The sequence below is a fragment of the Melozone crissalis genome, unplaced genomic scaffold, assembly GCF_028551555.1.
Source record: "Melozone crissalis strain CALT ecotype California unplaced genomic scaffold, PUWL_Pcris_2 ptg000086l_1, whole genome shotgun sequence".
In the NCBI taxonomy this organism is placed as follows: Eukaryota; Metazoa; Chordata; class Aves; order Passeriformes; family Passerellidae; genus Melozone; species Melozone crissalis.
Window position 1 is genome coordinate 2,928,588 of NW_026535863.1, and position 23,299 is coordinate 2,951,886.

Below are 23,299 nucleotides of genomic sequence, written 5' to 3' on the forward strand. Positions count from 1 at the left end.
GGGCAGACACCATTTGGCACTTCACCAAATGAAAAATGCAAACCTGACTTAAAGAAAAAGATTAGTTAAATTTGATTAATTAAATCAAATTTAATTAAATTTGAGCCCTGCTTTCACCTGTTTCAGTGCAAGTGCTTGTGGCTGCACTTTAAATAGTCCCACAGTTGATCTCCACTCTCCTTTTAGAGTGGGAGAGTCTGGTTACAGGGAAGGGAAAGCAGTAAAATTAGTGTTGAGCTGCCAGGCAGTCACTTGGCCCCTGGTGCCCGGGGACTCTGGGGTGTCACTGAGGCTCTGCAAACGCTGCTGAGATGTCTCGGGTGAGAATTCCAGGTAGGTCTGAAAGCCACGTGTGAGCCAAGGGGCCACAGGGCAGGTTCCAGCCCCACAGCCTCAGAGGTTTGGATGTGTGGTGTCCAGGGGACCTCTGGGCATTTTTCTTCCTGCTTGGAGATGGTTTTGGATAGTGCAGTGAAGAAACTGTGTTATGGTTTAAAGCTTCCTCTGGTTGTACTGAAGGAAAATCCTGTCTCTCCTGGGTGTGATGTGTCCTGAAATGACATCATTAAATGCCTGTGGAAGGGCTCAGAGGGATTTCAGGAATCTCTGGGCACCCTGGTGAAGGATTTCAGGAATCTCTGGTGCCCCTGGTGAAGCTCAGCTGTGGGGAGCCCCAAGGGGATGGGAGCAGCAGCAGGGCCAGCCAGGCTCTGCAGGCAGTGCAGGGGGACATGTGGCAGGTGACTGCAGAGCCCTGAGTGATAACAGCCCCAAACAGCCCTGATAGGAGCATGTTTGGAATTGCAGGGCTGTGCTGTCAGAGACAGTGCCCAGCACATGGAGCTGGTGTTAAAACCTTGCCCTGCACCATCAGGGGGAGGCTCTGAACCTTCCTGAGCGTAATTTCCATCCACTAAAGAGATGAAAGGTCAAACTAAACATTTCTGGGATGCTTTGCAGGCAGATGAATATGTGGAGTCAGGATTTTGGAGCGTGTGTTCCTCAGGCTGGGCTTTGGGAATCAGCAGCTGTGAGGGCAGAGCTGCAGCCTGAGCTGCTGGGTCAGAGGGAAAGGGCAGGGCTGAGGCTCAGAGTGCTGCTGCCACCCTGTCAGGGTGGGACTGCAGGGTCCCAGCTGCCTGATCTGTTGGGAATAAGGGGAGCTGTGAGCACAGGGGGATGGAACTCGGCATGTCTGCAATGGCCACCCATGCTGGGCGCCACAGAGGAGGGCAGTCACGGGCAAAAAATAGCAAAGCCTGGTGCTCTGAGGGTGGAATATCTGCTTGCCTGGTCAGCAGGAGGCTGGGCTGCCCTCCCTGTGTCCCTGCAGGGGCAGGAGAGCCCTTCCAGGCCAGCTTGGCTCAGCACTGCTGCCTGCCAGGTGTGGGTGAGATGATCTGGGTTCTGCAGGATGCTCCACCCTGGGCACTGCAGGGAAATTTTATCAGCATGAAGGGATATCAAAGCTGTACCATCATCCCAGCTTTGCCCTGGTGCTGCACCTCTGCAGTTGAAGGGAGGAAAATTTATATTTTTGGGGAATAACAGGGAAGGTGGGGTAAAATTCCCTAAATTCTGGATTTCAATTGGCACCCGGCTTGTTTTGAAGCTGTGCCCATCAAATAAAGGGAACATCTCTTCCAGAGAAGCAAAGTACAAGTTTAGCCAAATTCTTCCACTTCCAGAGAAGAGATGTTCCCAGAGCCAGGCTGGGCTGGCTGGGAGGGAGGGACCTGCACTGGGGTTTGCTTCCACCCTGAGGCATCACTGAGGCTCTGCCGTGGGACAGGCAGTGCACAACGTCCCTCTGTGCTCCTCAAAGTGACAAATTCTGCTCTGCCTTTTCCTTCCAGTACCTGAAGGGGCTGCAAGAAGGCTGGAGGGACTTCTCACGAATCACAGGACAAGGGAGAATGGTTTTAAGTCAAAGGGGGGTGGGTTTAGATGGGATATTGGGAAGGAATTCCTCCCTGGGAGAATGGGCAGGCCCTGGCACAGGTGCCCAGAGCAGCTGTGGAATCCCTGGCAGTCCCCAAGGCCAGGCTGGACAGGGCTTGGAGCAGCCTGGGACAGTGGAAGATGTCTCTGCACATCAGATGAGCTTTAAGGTCTCTTCCAGCCCAAACCATTCTAGGATTCTATGATTCTTTTATAAGTGGAAGGATTTAGTTAAACTTGTACTTTGCTAATCCCTTTTTAAAGACTGATGAGGTGACAAGGCTAAAAAGCTCAGATTTTGAAGGGCTGATCACAACAGCTTTTATTTTGTCTCTGTTTTATCTCAAACAGCAGAACAGAAACGTGAGTATTGCTGGGTTTCTCTCTGCTCTGCTGTGTTACTGCCTAGACATGATCTCTGGAACCATGCAGCAGTTACATGATCATGGAGATCATGGAGATCATGTAGAAAGATCATGCAGATCATTCAGATCATGATCATGGTGATCCTTCAGCAGCTGGGAAATGCTGTTTCCTGGCAGTGCCAGCTCTGCCCATCAGTGTTACACAGAATGGTCCTATCTTTTGGTCCTTTGATACAGCACCAAAGGATGTAATTTGTTAAATATCATTCTGCACACTGCTTTGGTGCTCACCTGTGACCATGTCCTGTGTGACACTCGATGGTGAGGTCCATCCCTGGGCACTGATCTCCTCCTTGCTTTGTGTCCAGCTGCCAAAACCCGCTGTCAGAGCCCCTGTGCTGCCACGCCAACATCTGCTTCTGGGAGCTGCTGCCAGCAGAACCCTTGGGTTCTTGTTTTATGGTGCTCTGTGGGCAGAGGAAGGCCTTTTACCCTTCCTTTCCTCCTCCATAAAGCTCCAGCCAGCCCTGTGGCAGTGGTGGCCCTGGCACCTCTGCAGCACGATGCACGTGGTGGGCTGGCAGTGCCCAGCTGGGAATGCCCTGGCATGGTGGAGCTGAGTGCTTGGGCTGCCAGCTCTGCCCCATCCATGCCTCTGTGTCCCCCTGAATGCTGCAGCAAGTGGATTTTGGGCTCCCTGGAGCTCCAAGGGCTCTGCCAACTTTCCCCAGTGCATGCTCCCATAATTGCCCTTCCCAAGGACCTGCTTCTCTCTGGGCCTTTTGGCAGCACTCTTGGGCTGTGTTTCCTTTTCCTGCTGTACTGGGGGTATCAGGGGATGTCTCCAGCCCACCAGGAGTGGCCCAACCTTGCTGCAAATCTGGGGGGTGGCTCAGACTCTTCTCTAGAGTGTGGAGACCACAAGGAAAGGGCAGCTGAGCATGGAGCTGCCTGCAAGGGGCACCTGCTGGGAATCCCCTCCCTGGGGGACACTGAACTCCTCTTTGCAGAGATGGACGAGTCCCTGCGCTCCTTCGCCGAGAAGGTTTTTGCCTCCGAGGTGAAGGATGAGGAGGTCAGGGGGGAAATCTCTCATTTTGACGTGGAAGAGAGCTGCCCCATCTCCCGGCAGGAGATGACGGTGCACATGATGCTGCAGGAGGCCAGCTCCACGGTGGAGAAGCGGTGAGTGAGCTCCCAGGGGAGCAGCAGGGAGAGGAGCACAGCCTGCAGCTCCTGGCCACAGCAAGCAGGGGGGATGGAAATCAGCCCTTGGGCACGGCTCACCACACCTGTGGAATTAATCCTTGATAATCCCAGGCCATCTGTCAGGTACTCCAGGATTTCCTCTCCAACTGCTTGGGCAGAAAGATGCCCTTGGCCCATTCCCTGGGTGCCAGCACAGCCATGGCCACAGAGCTGCTGGGGAGGGAGACTTGGGAACTCTGGAAAATGCAACTTCCAAAGCCTGTGGCTACTTTGTGTGCTGTGGCCTGTGCTTCTGGTGCTCAGTTATCACGGTGTGCACAGCTGGAACACAGCTGGGGGAAGTGCCCTGGCCCTGCAGCTGTGTGTAACCATGGAGTGGGGCTGTTTGCCCGAGCCTTTCCTTGCAGCAGGAAGAAGCTGATCCGCATGCAGACCACAGTGCTGGCCCCGCCCGTGGCCCCGGGGGCTGTCCCCAGCCCGGCTGTCGCCGAGGAGGCCAGCTCCACCTGCCCCCAGTACCAGAGCGTGCCCCCCTTCCAGCGGGTGCAGATCACTGGGGACTATGCCTCTGGGGTAGGTACTGCCAGGGCTGCTCCCTCTGCATACTGGGCACCCCTCTGCTCCCTGCCTGCCCCCCAGCAGGGCCCATGCCCAGTGTCAGGGTCTATTACAGGAGTCTGTACCTGGGAAAGTGTCCCCACTGTGCGTCACAAGCATCTGGGGGTGCCCTGCTGCACCCCTGGGGATGCAGAGCTGAATTCCTTAGCAGGAGCTGTGGGGTGCTGAATATTCCCACAGAATTCTCCAGGGCAGAGCGGGCTGTGCTCACTCTGTCACATCCTCTCTGCTTGCACACAGCTCTGTCTGAGCTCTGTGCACATCCAGGGATCCCAGAACTGCTGAGGGGACTCGCCAAGCCCTGGTACAGGCAGGGTCACCTGGAGCCATTTGACCAGGACTGTTATCACATCCCGTGCTAATCCTGCCTCCCTCTCCTCCTCAGCCTCCTATTACATTTGTGCTGCTTCTAAGAGCCTGCTGGAAGGCTGCTCAGCCTGGAGCTGCCCGGCAGAGAGGATCTGGAAATCCCTCCCTGCCATTCTGAGCACATTCCCCTGCCATGACTGTCCTAGCTGGGAGTGACTGACTCCACTCCAGTCTCTCCTGACTGCCCAAAACATTTGTTAGTGCAGTAAATCAAAAATCACTGACACCCAGGGTTAGTGCATCTTGCTGTTCCTGCTTCAGTTTCAGCCTGGGCTCCAAAAATAGCTTTAATGTTTTGCCCAGGCCTGGCTTCCATTTCAGGGTCCATTACTGATTGCAGAGAGGAATGTAAGAGGGGGTGACATCAGAATTCCCTGGTTCTGCAAGCAGGAGCGTCCCTTTGTCATGCCGGGGTTTCTGCCTGTCATCCCTTCCTCACCTTGCTCAGGCAGAGCAGTGAGACATTGATATGATTTGATTTGATACATGATATGATGAGATAGATGAGATATAGGATTATATGATATGATTATATGATATGACAAGAAAGTTGGAGAGGGACTTTTTACAATATCATGTAGTGACAGGACACAGGGAATGGCTTCCCACTGCCAGACGGCAGGGTTAGATGGGATATTGGGAAGGAATTGTTCCATGTGGGGATGGGGAGGCCCTGACACATATGATGAGATATATGAGATATATGATTATATGATGTGGTAATAATATGATTATATGATATGACAAGAAAGTTGGAGAGGGACTTTTTACAATACCATGTAGTGACAGGACACAGGGAATGGCTTCCACTGCCTGAGGGCAGGGTTAGATGGGATGTTGGGAAGGAATTGTTTCCTCTGAGAATGGGGAGGCCCTGGCTCAGGGTGCCCAGAGAAGCTGTGGCTGCTCCATTCCTGGAAGTGCTCAGCGCCAGGTTGGATGGGGCTGGGAACCCCCTGGGACAGTGGAATGTGTCCCTGCCCACAGCAGGGGCTAGAGCAAGATGAGTTTTAGGATCCCTTCCAGCCCAAACCATTTTTTGGTTTTTATCTTGCCGTGACCAAAATCTCCCTGCACCTGAGTGCACCAGGGTGTGTTTCTTGGACACACCTGTGTTCCAGCTGTGTGGTTGCCTTCAGCCTCACCTCCCCTGCAGGTGACAGTGGAAGACTTTGAGGTGGTGTGCAGGGGCCTGTACCGGGCGCTGTGCATCCGGGAGAAGAACATGCAGCAGTCACTGCAGAGGTTCCCCAAGACACCCTCCCAGTACCTGCGTGCCATCGAGGGCGAGCCCTGGAAACCCAGTGACGCTGGCCCAGGTACATCCAGACACTCCAAGGGCTGCCTTCAGCACGGGGCAGGGCTCAGGAACTCGCCCAGTCCCCCTCCTTGGTGTCACAGGGGTGGGCTGGGGGAGCAAGGCAGGCCTGGCAGCCTGATGGAATTCTCCTTTTGCTGCAGTGTTCACCCCGCCAGTGAAGGATGGACAGGATCCCCTGGACAGTGGGAACCTGCCTGAGGACCTGGGGTACCACGTGCAGATGAAGGATGGGGTAGTTTATGTCTATGCAGACAAGGCAGCGGCTGAGAGGAATGAGCCAAAGGACCTGCCCTACCCCAGCCTCGAGAACTTCATTGATGACATGAACTTCCTCCTGGTCCTCATTGCACAGGGGCCTGTGTAAGTGCACAACACACCAAATCCTGCCTCAGAGGGCAGAGGGAGGTCAGGGCAGCCCCCTCAGGAACCTGCTGGTGACACACCTGGCTGCACGTGTCCTCAGCGCTTGTCAGCCCTCTTGGCTTGGGTCTCAAGCAAAGCAGCACTCAGGGGCTGGAGACAGAACCTGCAGGTTGTCTCCCAGCTGGCCAGCCTTCCTTCAGAGCTCTGGGATAGAGCCAGGGAGGCTCCTCAGGAGAGCAGGGCTGGCCAGCACGAGCTCCTCCCGCCCAGGTGGAATCTGTGTCCCTGTGCTGAGGGGTGAGGAGCCCAGTGCCTGTTCTGCCCTTTGCTCTCACCAGGAAGACCTACGCTCACCGGCGCCTCAAGTTCCTCTCATCCAAGTTCCAAGTGCATGAAATGCTCAATGAGATGGAGGAGATGAAGGAGCTGAAGAACAACCCCCACCGTGACTTCTACAACTGCAGGAAGGTAAAAACCAAGGCTTAGAGCTCCAGGGACCCTGGAGAGGAGCTGTCATGGTGCCTGCCCCTCCCTAATGGATGTTAGAGTCCATGTCTGAGCAGCAGCATTGCTCCTGTGAGTGGGATGTGCTGCCTTGGCAAAGCTGTGCCCTCTGGCTGTGTTCACCTGCTGGGCTGAGCCCTGCTCACACACAATGTGCTCACCTGAGGGGTTTGTTCACCCCCCTGGGATGGTACCCAAGCACCCCAGCCTGAAGCTGTCCCTGTTTTCCCAGGTGGACACACACATCCATGCTGCAGCCTGCATGAACCAGAAGCACCTTCTGCGTTTTATCAAGAAATCCTACCGTGTGGACGCCGACCGCGTGGTCTACAACGCCAAGGGCAAACAGCTCACCCTGAAACAGCTCTTCCAGCAGCTCAAACTGCACCCCTACGACCTGACAGTGGATTCCCTGGATGTCCATGCTGTAAGTGGTAGGACATTTAATGTAAGATCACTCTTGGGCCACTCCTCCCCCCGTGGCTTTTGCCTTGTGCAGCCACACTTGTTGCGTGCATTAATGTTTGTGCCAGGGTGCAGCAGCTCCTGGTGATGCTGTTTGGGGTGGTTTGGCTCAGTCCCTGCTCCCTGCCAGGCTGTAAGGGCAGTGTTTGAGCCTGAGCTCCCTGCTGCAGGGCCGGCAGACATTCCAGCGCTTTGACAAGTTCAATGACAAGTACAACCCCGTGGGGGCCAGCGAGCTCAGGGACCTCTACCTGAAGACAGAGAACGCCATCCACGGCGAGTACTTTGCTACCATCATCAAGGTATGGAGAGAGGGCAGGAGAACGGGGTGAAGCCGTGCTGCTGCTCTGCCTTTCCTTGCCATGGCGTGCTGTGCTTTGCAGGAGGTTGGCTCTGACCTGGAGGATGCCAAGTACCAGCACACGGAGCCCCGGCTCTCCATCTACGGGCGGTCGCCTGAGGAGTGGGCCAGGCTGGCCAGCTGGTTCAACACCCACAGGGTCTATTCCCCCAACATGAAGTGGATGATCCAAGTGCCCAGGATTTAGTATGTGCTGTGGGGCTGAGAAGCACTGAGCCCTATAGATCCCTCATCCCTGAAAGGGCTGTGGGGACAGTAGGGCTGTGTTGTCCCTCTGGTAGCAATTAATCCCTGTCTTTGTCCACAGTGATGTGTTCAGGTCTAAGAATTTCCTCCCCCACTTTGGGAAAATGCTGGAATGTATCTTTGTTCCTGTGTTCGAGGCAACAGTCAATCCCCAAGCCCACAAAGAGCTGAGTGTCTTTCTACGCCACGTGAGTGTCACCTGGTGATGCTGTCAGGTGTGGGGAGAAGTCACATCCCTGTTTGTGCACCAGAAATGGGGTGCTGGCCCTGACAGGAAAATGGCATCAGTGGGCCAGGGGGCTCTGCCCCATTCTGAGGAAGGGGAGTGTGGCCAGAAGTGCAGGAGGGGTCAGACTGCTTGGGCTGGCTGCTGTGGGGCTAGGAATTGCTGGGCACCCATCTCCTGGAGAGGTGTGAGCTTTATTCCTGGTCTGGACTGTGCTAGGGGGATGTGATAATCCTTATAAATACAGAGGGAGCTCTGCAGCCTTGCCCAACCCTGCCCTTGTGGGGCACAGGGGCAGAGCCAGGCTCTGGTGAGCTGTGGTGGGGCAGATTGAGCCCACCTGGGAGTGATGAGGTGGGGAGTGTGAGATGCACCTTTTTTGTTCCTTTTGCCAAGCAGATCACAGGCTTTGACAGCGTGGATGATGAATCCAAGCACAGTGGACACATGTTCAGCACTAAAAGCCCAAAGCCAGAGGAGTGGACTTCCCAGAAGAACCCATCCTACACCTACTACATCTACTACATGTATGCCAACATCCTGGTGCTCAACAACCTGCGCAGGTGAGGCCTGGGACCTGCCTCGTGCCTTGCCTCAGTTCTTTGATTGTTGGTGTGGAAGAAGGGGGGCTCTCCTTGCTCTGTATTTGGAGCATCACATCCCAGAGCAACCCAGACCCCACTGGGTAGGAGGAGTGATGGACTGGGGAGAAAGTTCAGGGGTTGCAGAGATGCATCTAGTGCACACACAGAGGAGAGAAGAGAAGGAGTAATGTGTTCCTAGGTCAAGCTGGATTCTTGGGGACTCATAGCAGGGGCAGAGCTGGGCCTGAAGTTGGTTCCAGCCACCCAACCCTCTGTTTGCTGGGCCTGAAGTTGGTTCCAGCCACCGAACCCTCTGTTTGGCTGCTCTGAGTGCTCCTCAGAGTCAAACTGGAATCTTGGAGACTCATAACAGGGGCAGAGCTGGGCCTGAAGTTGGGTCCAGGCACCCAGCCCTGCTGTTTGCTGGGCCTGAAGTTGGGTGCAGCCACCCAACCCTCTGTTTGGCTGCTCTGAGTGCTCCTCAGAGTCAAGCTGGATTCCTGGGGGCTCATGGCAGGGGCAGAGCTGGGCCTGAATTTGGTTCCAGGCACCCAGCCCTGCTGTTTGCTGGGCCTGAAGCTGGGTCCAGGCACCCACCCCTCTGTTTGCTGGGCCTGAAGTTGGTCCAGGCACCCAACCCTCTGTTTGCTGGGCCTGAATTAGGTTCCAGGCACCCAGCCCTGCTGTTTGCTGCTCTGAGTGCTCCTTCCCTGTGCCAGGCAGCGTGGCATGAACACGTTCCTGTTCCGCCCGCACTGCGGCGAGGCCGGGGCCCTCACGCACCTGCTGGCCGCCTTCATGACAGCTGATAACATCTCCCACGGGCTCAACCTCAAGAAGGTACGTGGGGCAGGCTGCCAGGAGCAGCCCAGCATGGCAGAGCGGGAGAAGGGCTCACAGCTGCCTCAGGTTACCTGTGCCACTGCTTTACACTGACACAGCCTGGCTACAGGCAAATGTTAAATGGTTCTCCGGGCTTCTCCAGGCATGTGTGGGGATGTGGCTGAGCAGACTATTAGATTTTGGGGTTTAGACCCATCACAGAGTATGACTGTTATCAGTAGAGCCAGCTGAGTTTGGTATCAGACAGCTCCTTGGCTGTGGTGGTGTTTGCAGGGGTCACAGGAGGAGGGAAGAAATGAGGATCTGACTCCATGTTTCAGAAGGCTTGATTTATTATTTTATGATATATATTATATTAAAACTATACTGAAAGAATAGAAGAAAAGATTTTATCAGAAGGCTAGCAAGGAATAGAAAAGAAATGGAATGATAATAAAATCTTGTGACTGACCAGAGAGTCCGAGCCAGCTGTGCTGTGATTGGCCATTAATTAGAAACAACCACATGAGACCAATCACAGATGCACCTGTTGCATTCCACAGCAGCAGATAACCATTGTTTACATTTCATTTCTGAGGCCTCTCAGTTTCTCAGGAGAAAAAAATCCTAAGGAAAGGATTTTCATAAAACACATCTGTGATACTTGGCCTCTTGTGCTCCTTACCCTGAAGCACTGATTGCTGCCTGGCCCATCTCTCTCCTTGCACACAATTCCCTGGCTGGGACCAGCCTGATCTGACCCTGGAGAGGTGGAAGGTGCAGAACTTTGTCCCTAACATGGCACCTCTGCTCCTCTCTGCAGAGCCCAGTGCTGCAGTACCTGTACTTCCTTGCCAGAATTCCAATTGCCATGTCCCCACTCAGCAACAACAGCCTCTTCCTGGAGTACGCCAAGAATCCCTTGCTTGACTTCCACCAGAAAGGGCTCATGGTGTCCCTTTCTACAGATGACCCCATGCAGTTCCACTACACCAAGGTACAGTGTGAGCTGGGCACTGGGGCTGGCACTGTGTGGGCCTTGGTTTGTTTGGAAGCCAGTGGCACTTGCAGAGGGTCCAGCACATGCTGGAAAAAATTTCTTCACTGAAACAGTGGTCAAGCATCTGAACAGGCTGCCCAGGGCAGTGGTGCCTGGAAGTTTTCAAAAAATGAGAACATGTGGCTCTTTGTGGTATGGTTTAGCAGGCATGGGGGTGTTGGCTGAAGGTTGGACTTGATCCTGGAGAACTTTTCCAGGCCCAGTGATTCAGTGAGGTGTGGGACAGCCCCTGCAGAGCTCAGGCTGTGCTGGCAGAGGCTGCTGACCCCTAACCCTGTGCTGCAGGAGCCCCTCATGGAGGAGTACGCCATCGCTGCCCAGGTGTTCAAGCTCAGCACCTGTGACATGTGTGAGATCGCCAGGAACAGCGTCCTGCAGTGTGGCCTGTCCCACGAGGTGGGTGTCCTGTCCCTTGAGGGGTGTGTCCTGTCCCCTGGGCAGTGTGTCCTGCAGTGTGGCCTGTCCCATGAGGTGGGTGTCCTGTCCCCTGAGGGAGGTCCTGTCCCATGAGGCATGTGTCCTGCAGTGTGTCCTGTCCCACAAAGTGGGTGTCCTGCCCCATGAAGAGTGTGTCCTGCAGTGTGTCCTGTCCCACAAGCTGAATGTTCTGCAGTGTCTCATATCCCACGAGGTGTGTCCTGCCCCATGCACTGGTGTCCTACAATGTGTCCTGTCCCATGAGGGATGTGTCCTGTACCACAAGATGCCAGGTTCTGCAGTGTCTCATATCCCACGAGTGTCTCCTGCCCCATGCAGTGGTGTCCTGCAGTGTGTCCTGTCCCCTGGGCAGTGTGTCCTGCAGTGTGTCCTGTCCCACAAAGTGGGTGTCCGGCCCCACGAAGGATGTGTCCTGCAATGTGTCCTGCCCCATGAGGGGTGTCCTGTCCCATGAGGTGTGTCCTCTCCCACATCGTGGGTGTCCTGTCCCACGCAGGGGTGTCCTGCAGTGTATCCTGTCCCACAAGGTGTGTGTCCTTCTGGGCTGGTCCTGCCCACAGCCTAAGAATGGCACCAGCTCTATTCGTGGGCTCAGGGCTTCCCTCGGGCGCTGCCAGCAGGGCTTCTCAGGTCGGTACCGCTGTCTTTGCCCCTGGCAGGAGAAAGTGAAGTTCCTGGGTGAAAAGTACCAGGAAGACGGGCCCGATGGCAATGACATTCGGAAGACGAACGTGGCTCAGATCCGCGTTGCCTATCGCTACGAGACCTGGTGCTACGAGCTCAACCTCATCGCCGAAGGGCTGAAGAACGAATAGGCGGGGGTCGGACCGCGGGGCCGGGGCCGTGCTGGACTGTGAGGGGGGCCGGGACCGGGGCAATGCCGGACTGTGAGGGGAGCCAGGGTCGGGACAGGGCCGTGCCGGACTGCGCGGCGCCGGGGCAGCAGCGCAGTAAAACCCCGTCTGTGCAGCGGATCCGAGCGCCTGAGGGAAAGAGGGCGGGCCTATCGCCTGAGTGACAGCCACGCCAGCCAATGGGCGGTGGATCTGTGCGCCCTGAGGCGGGGCGAGGGTGGGATCATGGTCTGAGTGACGGCCACAGTAGCCAATGCGCGGCGGCTCCGTGAGCGCCGGGAGCGTCCTGCGGGAGCGGGCCGAGGCGGCGGAGAGACGGGACGGGGCGCGGCGGGGGCGGGACCTCCTTCTGAGTGACGGCCGCACCAACCAACGGCAAGCGGCTCCTGGCGCTCCGGGGCGGGGGGAAGGCGGGATCACCACTTGAGTGATGGCTACATCAGCCAATGGGAGGTGGTTCCGTGCGCGCCGGGAGCGTCCTGCAGGAGCGGGGCCGGGAGCGGGCCGAGGCCGCGGTGAGACGGGGCGGGGGCCGGCGGGACCGGGCGGGGGCTACGCCGGGAGGGCAAGCGGGTCCCCCGGGGATTTGTGGCTTCCCACAGTCGCGGCCCGGCTCGGGGCTGCGGGCCCGGCTTGGAGTCCCCGCGTCCCGGCTGCGGACAGGCGGGCAGCGGGCGGTGCAGCATCTTGCCCGTGTCTGCCGGGCCGGAGGAAGCAGGTGCTGCTCCAGCTGCCCGCAGGAGACGCAGCTCACAGGGGAGCCGGGCTTGGGGTGGGTTCGTCTGCCCCGCTCGTGCAGATGCCTGAGGGGAGGGTGCCGGAGTGGGGGTGGCCGGTGGTGGGCACAGGCGGGCGGGCCCCGCTGGCCGTCGGTGAGCGCTTCTCCCGTGAGGGCGATGGAGCGCGGGCTGCCCGGGGCTGTCTGCCCGCGGGGATGGCCAAAACCATCGAGCAGGGCACCGACAGCAGAACGGGCAGCTTTCTCTCCTTGGGAACGTGTTTTCAGGAAATGGAATTGTCTCGAGGCTTTGCATGGAAAATGTGTAGTGTGCTCGCTGGGTTTCAGGGCTGGAAAGAGTCAGGGCTACCTGTCACACCTGCCGAGGGTCTCACCTGCCGAGGGTCACATTTTCATAGGGTCACACCTGCCGAGGGTCTCTCCCACCGCCCCATTCTGTTATTCTGTACAGAGCTGTACACACTGCTGGGCTGTGCTGGGTTAGGGCTCTTTGGATGTTTGTGCTTTGTTGCACTGAGGTGCGTGGGGCTACTCAGTGCAACAAAGCACAAACATCCAGCGATGGATGGATACAGGGCTCCTTGGGCACGCTGGATCGGTCTCCCCTTGCCTTCCCCAGCTCCCTGCATACGCACAGCCCTCTGTTCCAGTGACACAGCCTGGCTGGGAGGGCACCTGGCTGTGACAGAGCCCAGCACTGCTGGAGCAATTCCTTCTCCCAGCTGGGACTGGCATCAGTGATGGAAGGAAAGTAGAAGAGAAGCTGTAGGAAAACCAGCCACTGGAAATGGAAATGTGTATTTGATCACGGGTGACTGGAGGATCTGACCTGGATGTGACCTTGCTGTCCATTGCTGCTGGGCAAAATTTTAATCTCAGTCTTCCAGTTGTAATAATTGAATATGGATATGACTCAGTGGGCAGCTCTGGAACACATTATCTGAATGGTGTCTGAGAGGTTTTCTGGTGCTGCCTTAGTCTGCACCCTTTGAACCTCCTGGGTGCTGCTGAGACATTCCCAAAGGAATGAGTGGTTGCTTGTGGCCCCACACAGCCTGTCTGGGGTGGCCCATGTGAAGCCACACAGGCTTTGTGACTTTCCTTGGAACCTCACCTCTGATGGTGGCACCGAGGAAGTGCTCCAGGATAAGTTGTGATTGATTTTTAACTCCATGCCCAGCTTGTGCCTCATTTCTGGGGCTGGCAGCCAGCCCAGGGTGTAGGGGCTGAGTCAACTGCTGTTGTCAGTATTGCTACCCTGGGCATTCAGATCCTGTGAGTCAGGTCAAAACCCCACGACTTTAAAAATAGTACATTGTGGGTTCTGGCCATGGGCACCCTGCTGTAGCAGCCTTCAGGGCTTGCATGCTGGAAGTGGTCTGGTTTGGGTATTTTTATATCTTGCGGAAAAACTTGCTTTCAGGAAGTTGAATTTCATCACTTTAGAAAAGGACAATCAGTAGAAAAGCTTTAGGACCCGTGAGGGTCAGACTTAACCTCCTTTTGCTGTGTAATTGGGATTAGCAGCACATTTTCTGTGTCCAGGGGCTGTGGCCGTTGACCTAATGAGGCAGAGCTGCTCTTCAGCAGGAGCTGCAGCAGCAGGGAAGGAGTTAATACCTCGTGGTTAGAGTAGCTTTGTATCGAGATGGAAATGACTAAGCACTCTGCATTCCTGGAGAGTTACTTGTTTTGATATAAAATCTGCTTGTTTGCTACTGCCCATGTCTTTGAGGCATCAGCATGGCAGAGCTGTTCAGAGGAGCATCAGAGTTCTTCTGGAGAGGAGCAGGATGGGAATAGCTGAGAGCTCTGGAAGGGGTCCCTTCCCTCCAGGAACGAGCTGACAGCTTCCCTAGGCTCCACGAGACCAGAAACTACTTTTTATTCGGCTGCTAACACACAGGAGGCTTGGTGACAAGGGCTTGGGGTGGTTTAGGACTGCACAGCTTTCACAAAAGGACTGAGATTGCCTCAGAGCTGCACGAGCTGGTCCAGGCAGTGCTTGTGTTCCCAGGACAAGGTAAGGTGCTGTGTCAGTGCCTCTGCTGCAGGGTGCTCGGGGTGCTGGGGGTTCCAGCAGCACAGGAGGGGAGGACTGACCTCAGCACTAGGCAGGGATTTATTGTGGAACAGCAGAGCTGGCAGCTTTCTCTCCTTGGGAATGTGGTTTCAGGAAATGGAATTGTCTCGAGGCTTTGCATGGAAAATGTGTAGTGTGCTCGCTGGGTTTCAGGGCTGGAAAAAGAGTCAGGGCTACCTGTCATGTGCTGGGAACGTGCCTTATTCTTCTGCTTTGGGAGCTTCCAAACAGTGTGGATCAGAGAGGCAGGCTTTTGGCAGAAATGGGTGGTGTTTTGTCTAGAAATTATGTAATTCTCTCCCAAACTGCTGCTTCCAGTGAAATAATTCAGTATTCTTAACTACACTGATCTCCTCTAAGCAGTAAGGATGATGAATTTGGCTTCTCTGGAAATACTGGGAGCACACTGGGGCCACTGAAGGAATTTGGAAGGGGAGGTCAGGATGGGAGCAGTCACAAGTGTGGTTATTCTGTGACAGGAATGATTTGTGCAGCGCTTGATACAAGTGCTGGCTGCCTGACCCAGGTGGTCTCTGCCAGCTCTGTGTCCTTGAACTGTGTTTTAGCCTGTCCTGGGCTGCATTTAGGAGTTACTTAACTTGGATCACACCACCCCAGTGTGTGTGTGCTCTTTCTTCACCAAAGATCAGCCTCTGCCCTTGCCTGGGCTCACGTGATGAGCTCAGATCAAATGCCTGGTTCTTGATAGCAAGCCTGGGCAGGAAGAGCTGCATTCCTCCTTCCTTGGATGGAGATTTTGGAAGAGACAATCCAAGGGAGCAGCTCTGAGCAGGGAGAACTTCAGGCTTGTGCTCAGCTCTCTGTGGATCTCATTCCTGCATGTCCAAAGCCAGGCTGGATGGTGGGACTGTGTTCACAGGGGTTTTGGGATGAGGGAAGAGATGAGGATCTGACTCCATGTTTCAGAAGGCTTGATTTATTATTTTATGATATATATTATATTAAAACTATACGAAAAGAATAGAAGAAAGGATTTCATCAGAAGGCCAGCTGAGAATAGAAAAAGAAAGAATAACAAAGGTTTGTGGCTCTGACAGAGTCCAAGCCAGCTGACTGTGATTGGCCATTAATTAGAAACAGCTAACATGGGCTAATCAAAGATTTGCCTGTTGCATTCCACAGCAGCAGATAACCATTGTTTACATTTTGTTCTTGAGGCTTCTCAGCTTCTCAAGAGGACAAATCCTAAGGAAAGGATTTTCCATAAAAGATGTCTGTGACAGGATGGGGCTTGGAGCAACCTGGGACAGTGGAAGGTGTCCCTGCCATGGCAGGGGTGGGAGGAGATGAGCTTTGAGGTTCCTTCCAGTCCAACCCAACCCATTCTGGAGTTCCATGTCCTGGCCAAGGCTGAGCTTCTCCTCCACATTTCTCAGCTCCTGGTTGTGCCCTACCCTGGGAGCAGGGACTGGGCAGTGGGAGAGGGTGGGAGAATCAGGCCTTGACTTCAGCCATGGCTTGAGGTGAGGAAGCAGAAATGGCTCTGTCTGTCTGTCTGTCTGTCTGTCTGTCTGAGGAAGCTGCAGCACAGGCAGTTTTTGTTGCAGCCCTCCCAACATGAGCTGTGGCAGGAAGGATGTGGGGTGGGCTGGCAGCCAGCAGAGCTGCCCACCTTGGGCACAGCGAGGGTGGACCCACCTGGAGAGCTGTGCAGGGCTACTGAGCCTCCTCTGAGCAGCCATTTGTCCTCATGGATGGTGGAGGGTGTCAGGGGAGGGTTCTTCCCCCAGAGGGTGCTGGGCACTGCCCGTGCTCCCCAGGGAGTGCCCAGAGCTGCAGGAGTGTCCTGTGCAGGGCCAGGAGGAGTTGGACAGGATGATCCTTGTGGTTCCCTTCCAAGTGTGTTCCATGATTCTCTGCCAGGCTGCTCCCACAGGAGCTCCCAGCTGGGGCATTCAGGAGGAATCAGCCAGTGCTGTTGGAATCAGAGCAGTTGTGGGCATAGAGGTGCTGGGCTGGGTCAGTGCTGGGATAAACCCTGCTCCACACCATGGGATCCTTCAGGTTCTGCTCCCTGTGCCACCCCTGCATCCAGCAGTGCTGGGTTTGAAGGCTTGGCAGCCCCTGGAGGATCCTGGTGTGGAGCTGGGCTGCTGGGGAGGCTGTTGGAGCCCTGTCCCCCCTGGCTGTCCCTTTGCCTGGGCCCTGAGAGTGTCCTGAGTGGCACAGAGAGGGAAAGCTGCTTTCCTGTCTGCTAATCAGGGCTGTGCAGACACACACGGAGGAAGGATGGCTCTGCTCTGCCTCAGGATGTTTGGGCAACAATGCCTATTTATAGGAGAGGGCAGGGGCCCCTTGCTGCTGTGGGAGAGGGTCTCCAGTGGCTGCAGAAGCACTGAGGACAGGCTGGAATGCTGATGAGGGACAGAGGGCTGATGATGGAGCAAATATCCCCAGCTTTGGGCTTCCCCAGATTGTCCAGGTTTATCCCATTCACTGCTGAGTTACCAGGAGCTGTGTGGGACAATGGGCTGAGCAATTCCAGCCTGCAGGAACCCACAGGGAGCTGCTTCCCACAGCAACTGTGCTGCTTTGGCAGAGTGCAGCAGAGCCAAGGCTTGGTGCCATGTGTGCCCAAACCATCCCTGAACTGTCTGGGAGCCCTGGCATGTCCTTGACCTTTGAGTTTTCTCACTAGTGCTATCAAGGAGATCTGCCAAGGCCAGTTCTTTGCTTTTAATTGCACTGCAGATGCCTCTGCCAAGCAGATCAGCAGCCCCAGGGGTAGCCCTGAGCCCTGGAATTGGAGGAGTGGTCCCAGCAGTGGGCAGGGTGTGGGTCTGCTGTGCTGGGGGCTCTCCACACCCAGCCTGGAGAGTGGGGCATGACCCCTTGCCAGGCAGGTTTGGGCTCCTGTGCCTCCCAGCGTGGTTTGGTGCCCATCCCTGGCTCTGCCCGCTCTGCCAGCCTGTGGTGACTCAGTGCTGGCCGGGTGTGGTGGCACTGGCTGTGCAGGACACGTGCCCAGGGTGGCAGTGGCAGCTGGAGCAGAGGTTTGGTGTCACTGTGGGCCCACCTGCAGATTCTGCAGGGATCCTCTGCTTTTGTGCATGTGTGGAATTCTGCTGTTTCCCTGCCTTTTGCAGGGAGACTTGTTGGTGCCAGGGGATGTTACCAGAGCCAGAGGGGCCCCTGAGCGCTTGTCTCCTTAGCAAAGGGAGGTTGTTAAATACAGCTGGAGGGTTGGAACTTCTGAAATGGGATAATTGCCCAGAGAAAGGGAGGAACAGGGCTTGGTAGAGCCTATGGGCTCTAACAGGTTGGATGGTGTGACCGTGTTCACAGGGGTCCGAGGATGAGGGAAGAGACGAGGATCTGACTCCATGTTTCAGAAGTCTGATTTATTATTTTATTATATATATTATATTAAAACTATACTAAAAGAATAGAAGGAAGGATTTCATCAGCAGGCTAGCTAAGAATAGAAAAAGAAGGAATCATAACAAAGGCTTGTGGCTCTGACAGAGTCTGAGCCAGCTGACTGTGATTGGCCATTAATTAAAAACAACCACATGGGCTAATCAAAGATCCACCCATTGCATTCCACAGCAGCACATAACCATTGTTTACATTTTGTTCCTGAGGCTTCTCAGCTTCTCAGGAGGAAAAATCTTAAGGAAAGAATTTTTCAGAAAATATCATGGCTACAGCTGTGGATTCCACACATGAGATGTCTGTATTGAAACCATGCTGGCCTGCAGGTGCTGGCTCTGTGCAGCCACCCCAGCTCTCCCTGGTGGTTTCCCCTGCATTCCTTGCTGGATTTTCTGGAGGATGAGTGCTGGATTCTGGATTACACATGTAGCAAGTCCCAAAGAGCACAGCTCCTGTTTGTGCAGGTTCTGCTTGGCAAGGAGAAGCCAGAGTGTTCCTTTAGCATTCCTTCTCTGCTGATCCAAACATGGGGTGATTTTTCACTTGAAGATGAAAACTCACCCATTTTTTTCTGCCTTTTGAAACTCCACAGGCTGGGCACCACTGCCCTCCAGTCTCTTGGATGGCAAATTTAGGTCGGGTGTTGGCAAACAGAGCACCAGGCATGTGTTCACTTGTGCTGTGGAGCAAGAGAGCACTCCTGGGAGGAGGATGCACTTTTCCCCAGCCACCACAGCTCTTCTCATCCTGTGTGAAGCAGCAGCTCCTCTCTGGAGAGGCAGATGTGGCTCCTTTTTCCTTTTTCCTCGTGTCCTGTGTGTCTCTGCTGAGTGGGGAGCTCAGGTGCCACAGGGATTTATCTCACTCCTGCAGAAGGGCTGGCTGAGATCCACACTGCTGTGTTCCTCTGCCATTAAATAATTTCCTTCAGTTTGCATGCCTGGGATCCCTCAGGGTGTTCTGTGCCTGCTGTGTTTGTTTTTGGAGCCTCAGCTCCCTTTCCATGTGTGCACAAACAGCCCCTGTGGGGAGGGAGCTCTGGAAGCCTGTCCTGAGCACGTGGTGGATGAGATTTGGGGAGGAATGTTCTGCAGCAATTGCCAGGAGCAGATGGGACATTGGGGTGGGGAGCATGGCTGGGGTGCTGTCACCAAAGGGGACAAAGGTGATACAGAGACTCCATCATCAGAAAGCTTAAAAAAGCATTTTATTATTATATATTTATTATTAGAAATCCACAGTTCTTACAGAAACAATGGTGGCTCTAAGACCTGACTGGCCTTTAGGAATTTTGTCTCACCTACTGGTCAAGAAGCGACAACTCCTTCTTGTAAACTTCTTTAAAACAGAGATTGCCTGCCAGGTGCAGGGATTGAGATAAGAATTGTTTTAATTCTTTCTCTGAGCTTTCTCACAGCTTCCTAGGAAAATCCTGGGCCAGCTCTGTCTCTCTGTTCAGAGGATGTTTTCACCATTTTCCCCATTTTTGTGATTTTTCTGTGACATCTCCACAGTGAAGGTGGAGGAGCTGGGTTCAGGTTGGGTTTGGGATCAATTTTGAGTAATTTCTAATCCAATTTTCCTCATTTTTCCCAGTTTTTAACCCAATTTTCACAAATTTTTACCATTTTTTGTGATTTTTCTCCCCAGGAAGTGACATCTCCACAGTGACGGTGGAGGAGCTGGGTTTGAGGTCCATTTTCTCCACTTCTAACCCCATTTTCTCAATTTTTAGACCATTTCTTCACCGATTCTCTCAATTTTCCCGCAATTTTCACCATTTTCCACCATTTTTCTCTATTTCCCCCAATTTTCACAATTTTTCACCATTTTTCTCAATTTCCCCCCAATTTTCACCATTTTCACAGTTTTTCTCCATTTTCCCCAATTTTAGATGATTTTCTCCATTTCCCCCCAATTTTCCCCAATTTTCACCATTTTCTCAATTTCCCCCAATTTCACCATTTTTCACAGTTTTTTCCTTTTTTCCCCAATTTTCGACCATTTTCCCCCAATTTTCACCGTTTTTCACCATTTTCTCCATTTTCCCCCAATTTCACAATTTTTCACAGTTTTTCTCCATTTTTCCCCAATTTTCACCATTTTCTCCATTTTCCCCTGATTTACACCATTTTTCACTGTTTTTTTCTCAAATTTTCACTGTTTTTTTCCCAAATTTTCACCGTTTTTCTCCATTTTTTCACCAATTTTCACCGTTTTCTCCATTCCCCCGATTTTCACCATTTTTCACCATTTTTCTCCATTTCCCCCCAATTTTCACCATTTTTTCACCGTTTTCTCCCCAAATTTTCACAGTTTTTCCCCAAATTTTCACCGTTATTCCCCAGATTTTGTGCTCACCACACCCTGCAGCTGATGTCTCTTGTTTTCGCCCGCAGGTCGGAGCAGCCAGCCCGCACTCTGTGACCCCGCCGGGCCCTCGGCAGCGCGGTGCCAGCTTTGATGCGCGCAGCACAGGGCAGGCCGTGGCCAGGGCTGGGCATGGGCTGTGTGTGACCCCCCTGGCACTGCCATGCACCCCGTGGGCGCCGGGGACAGCAGCTTCACCCGCGGGGCCCTGCAGGGCCAGACCCTGTCCCGCAGCCACTGCCGCAACATCCGGCAGAAGATCTCGCAGTGGGAGGGCAGGACAAGGGGCTGCCCCAGCAAGGACAGGCAGCAGCTCAAGGACTTTGGGGTGAAATATGACCCCAGCTGCAATAGTGCACTGCCCAAAGTGAGGGCAGAATGCACTGAGAATGGCACAAGGGCTGGGGGTAAAGATCCCAAGAGCCTGGGGTTGGATTTTAGGGAAGATGCTCGGAGATGCTGGCAGACCAAGGGCTGTGGTGGCCCAGCTTGCCCAGCCAAGGAGAAAGGAGAGGGGCAAACAGGCTGCCTGACCCCAGGGGTGGCACTGCCCCCAGGGAACTTCTATACCTCACAAGCTCTGTGGAGGAGAGCAGATCCCCCCCTGCCTGGCAGAACCTCTCCTGTGGCCTTGGACCTCCAGAGGAAGCGAGGCAGCGCTGGCTCCGCGGAAAGAGAACTGCAAATCCAAGGAGTGGACGCTCTCTGCAGGGCAGAGAGGAGCTTGAGGAACATTTACTCTGAGGTTGAGGGGCAGGAGGGGGAGGAGGCAGCTCCTGATCCACCTCCCAAACCCCGCAGGACTTTCCGCTACCTGGCAGAGAAGGGTGCTGGGGGTCGCAGAGCTGCCAGTGCCACCAGGGAAGGTCCCCTGCAAAAACACTGTGGAAAGGACTTGGTGTCATCCTCCAACAACCCTGAGAAGAAAATAGCCAGCAGGAGGATCAGAGGGAGAGCCCAGAGGTACATAATTCATCTCTCATGGCTGAAACATTTATTTAAATTACTTTCTAGGTGGGTTTAAGCAGCTTGCTTGGCATGATGTCCTTGTGGAGTGCTACTAGTGGTGATGCCTCTTTTCATGGGGGAGGGATGTTCCTGGGTGAGAGCATCCTGCTTTTGCTGCTGACAATCTTGCAAAGAGGGCTCCAGGTTCCAAACAGAGGTCAGCCCACACCTTAGAACAGAGTGGAGTGACCCCAGGGAGAGACCTGCCCGCTCCCTGCCTGCTGCTTGCCCTCAGCTGCAATTTGGGGATGGCAGAGTAGCTTTCCCTTGGCTGCTGAGTGTTTGGCTTTTCTGGGAGTGAAAGTTTCTCTTATTGCTTAAGGCTGGAGGCTGTGGGTGCTGCTCCTGCAGTAGGTTTGGCTGGTTTTCCCTCTTTCCCGTACCCTTCTGAGGTGGCTTGATGCAAATCCTGCTCACAGGCAAGCTGCCTGTGCTGGACTGGTGTGCAGAGATGTGGCTTGAGGTTCTGAAACCTTCCACTGTGGCAAAGTGTGCAGCAGCAACCCAGATTTGATGATCATGATGGGCTAAATCCCTGCCAGCTCTTCTGTGACCTCAGTGCCCTAATTTCAAAATAGTGGCCAAGTGGATGGAAATGCCGACCACAAATGCATGAACACCTTGAGCACCAGTAGGAGAGGCCAGTAGGAAGCAGTGCCCTGGTTCTGAGCTGCTGCAAGAATTCAGACATGGTTTGGGTTCTTTGCTCTGTCAGGATGGGGCTGGCCATGCCTGCTTGGAGTGTGCTTGGCCATGGAGCCTCCAGCTCCTTTTCTTACTTAATGAATCTCCCAGAGTAAGTGAGCAGGATTCGCTGTGCTGGCTTTGACTGGGATAATTTTCTTCTTGGCATCTTGTGGGCTGCTGTGTTTGGGGGTTGTGATGAGAATATTGGTAACACAGCAGTGCTCACACAGAGCTGGGAGGGGACACAGCAGGGGCAGCTGACCCCAAGGATGTTCCAGACCCTGTGATGTTCTGCTCAGCTGTAAAAACTGGGGAAGAAGCAGAAAGGGGGAAAATTTGGAATTTGTATTCCCAAGTCACTGTTATGCATGATGGAACCCCTGGACATGGCCAAACACCAAGGGAAATAGGGAACGAATCCCTTGTTTTGCTTTCCTTGCTTGTGCAGCTCTTGCTTTACCTTCCAGACTGTCTTTATCTCAACCCATTTTCTCTCTTTACCCTTTGATTCTCTGCCCCATCCCACGGGCTGGGAGTGAGGGGCTGAGCTGCTGCCTTGGAAATGCGAGCCCAGAGTGGAGCATCCATGTGCTGGATGGTCCCAGGGAGAGCCACACTGTGCTTGACTGCAGACAGCAGCTCCTTTAGAAGCAATCCCCCTGGTTTTCCTCTAGGAAATCTTTTGAGTTTGAGGACATCCAGGGCTTCCGCAGGCGGCCGGCGGGCGGCGGCTGCCACAGACCCCGGGAGGAGAGCAATGGCTCCGCAGGATCCAGGCTGCTCTGCACTCAGTCTCAGGACAACATCTACGAGGACATTATCTGTATGTGCCTGGGCTTCTGGGGGTGCCCTAAACAACTTCCACAGGGTGGAGGTTGTGCTGGGGAGGGAGGGATGAAGGTGAGGGTGCATCGCGGCCCTTTCCGGCTCTGGGGTTTTTAAGTTCTTCCCCATCTGGGGTTCTTTGTTGGTGTTGGTGCCATCTGCACGTGAACAGCCTGATTTCAGATGTCATTGGAGGTCACTGGAGTTGGCCTGTGCTGAAGTGATTTCTTTATTAGCCCCTGGAATGCTTTGCTTGAGTGTTGCACAGAGATCAGTGTGAACACTGCCAAAATGAGCTGCTTTGCAATAGAGCTGCTTGCTGTGCAGGGGAAGAAGTGTTTTGTTCTGCTGAATCCATGTTTGCCAAGGTGATGGCAGTGGGTTAGAAGAATCCAACTTCAAACAGGTCTCTCAGACCCTGTTATTGGCACGCTCTCCCCACTTA

General features: G+C 54.3%; 2 protein-coding genes across 4 annotated transcripts in view; both read left to right on the forward strand.

The window, feature by feature from the left end:
- The first annotated feature begins 311 nt into the window (after positions 1 to 311).
- AMPD1 (adenosine monophosphate deaminase 1) lies at positions 312 to 11,707 on the forward strand. The gene is made up of 16 exons (XM_054290765.1): positions 312 to 333; positions 2,293 to 2,304; positions 3,317 to 3,491; positions 3,923 to 4,088; positions 5,659 to 5,821; positions 5,964 to 6,183; positions 6,525 to 6,654; positions 6,923 to 7,117; positions 7,326 to 7,457; positions 7,539 to 7,702; positions 7,824 to 7,950; positions 8,388 to 8,551; positions 9,292 to 9,412; positions 10,218 to 10,391; positions 10,740 to 10,850; positions 11,552 to 11,707. The coding sequence occupies exons 1-16, from the start codon at positions 312 to 314 to the stop codon at positions 11,705 to 11,707; spliced, it is 2,232 nt and encodes a 743-aa protein (XP_054146740.1).
- Positions 11,708 to 12,237: 530 nt separating this feature from the next.
- The window catches only part of DENND2C (DENN domain containing 2C), a 31,372-nt gene continuing 20,310 nt past the window's right edge, over positions 12,238 to 23,299 (forward strand). For all 3 annotated transcript variants that reach the window (XM_054290717.1, XM_054290718.1, XM_054290719.1), the window contains exons 1-3: positions 12,238 to 12,261; positions 20,364 to 21,297; positions 22,704 to 22,852. In XM_054290717.1, coding sequence (XP_054146692.1) covers positions 20,498 to 21,297; positions 22,704 to 22,852 — 949 coding nt within the window. In that variant the 5' untranslated portion in view covers positions 12,238 to 12,261; positions 20,364 to 20,497. The remainder of the gene's footprint in view (positions 12,262 to 20,363; positions 21,298 to 22,703; positions 22,853 to 23,299) is intronic.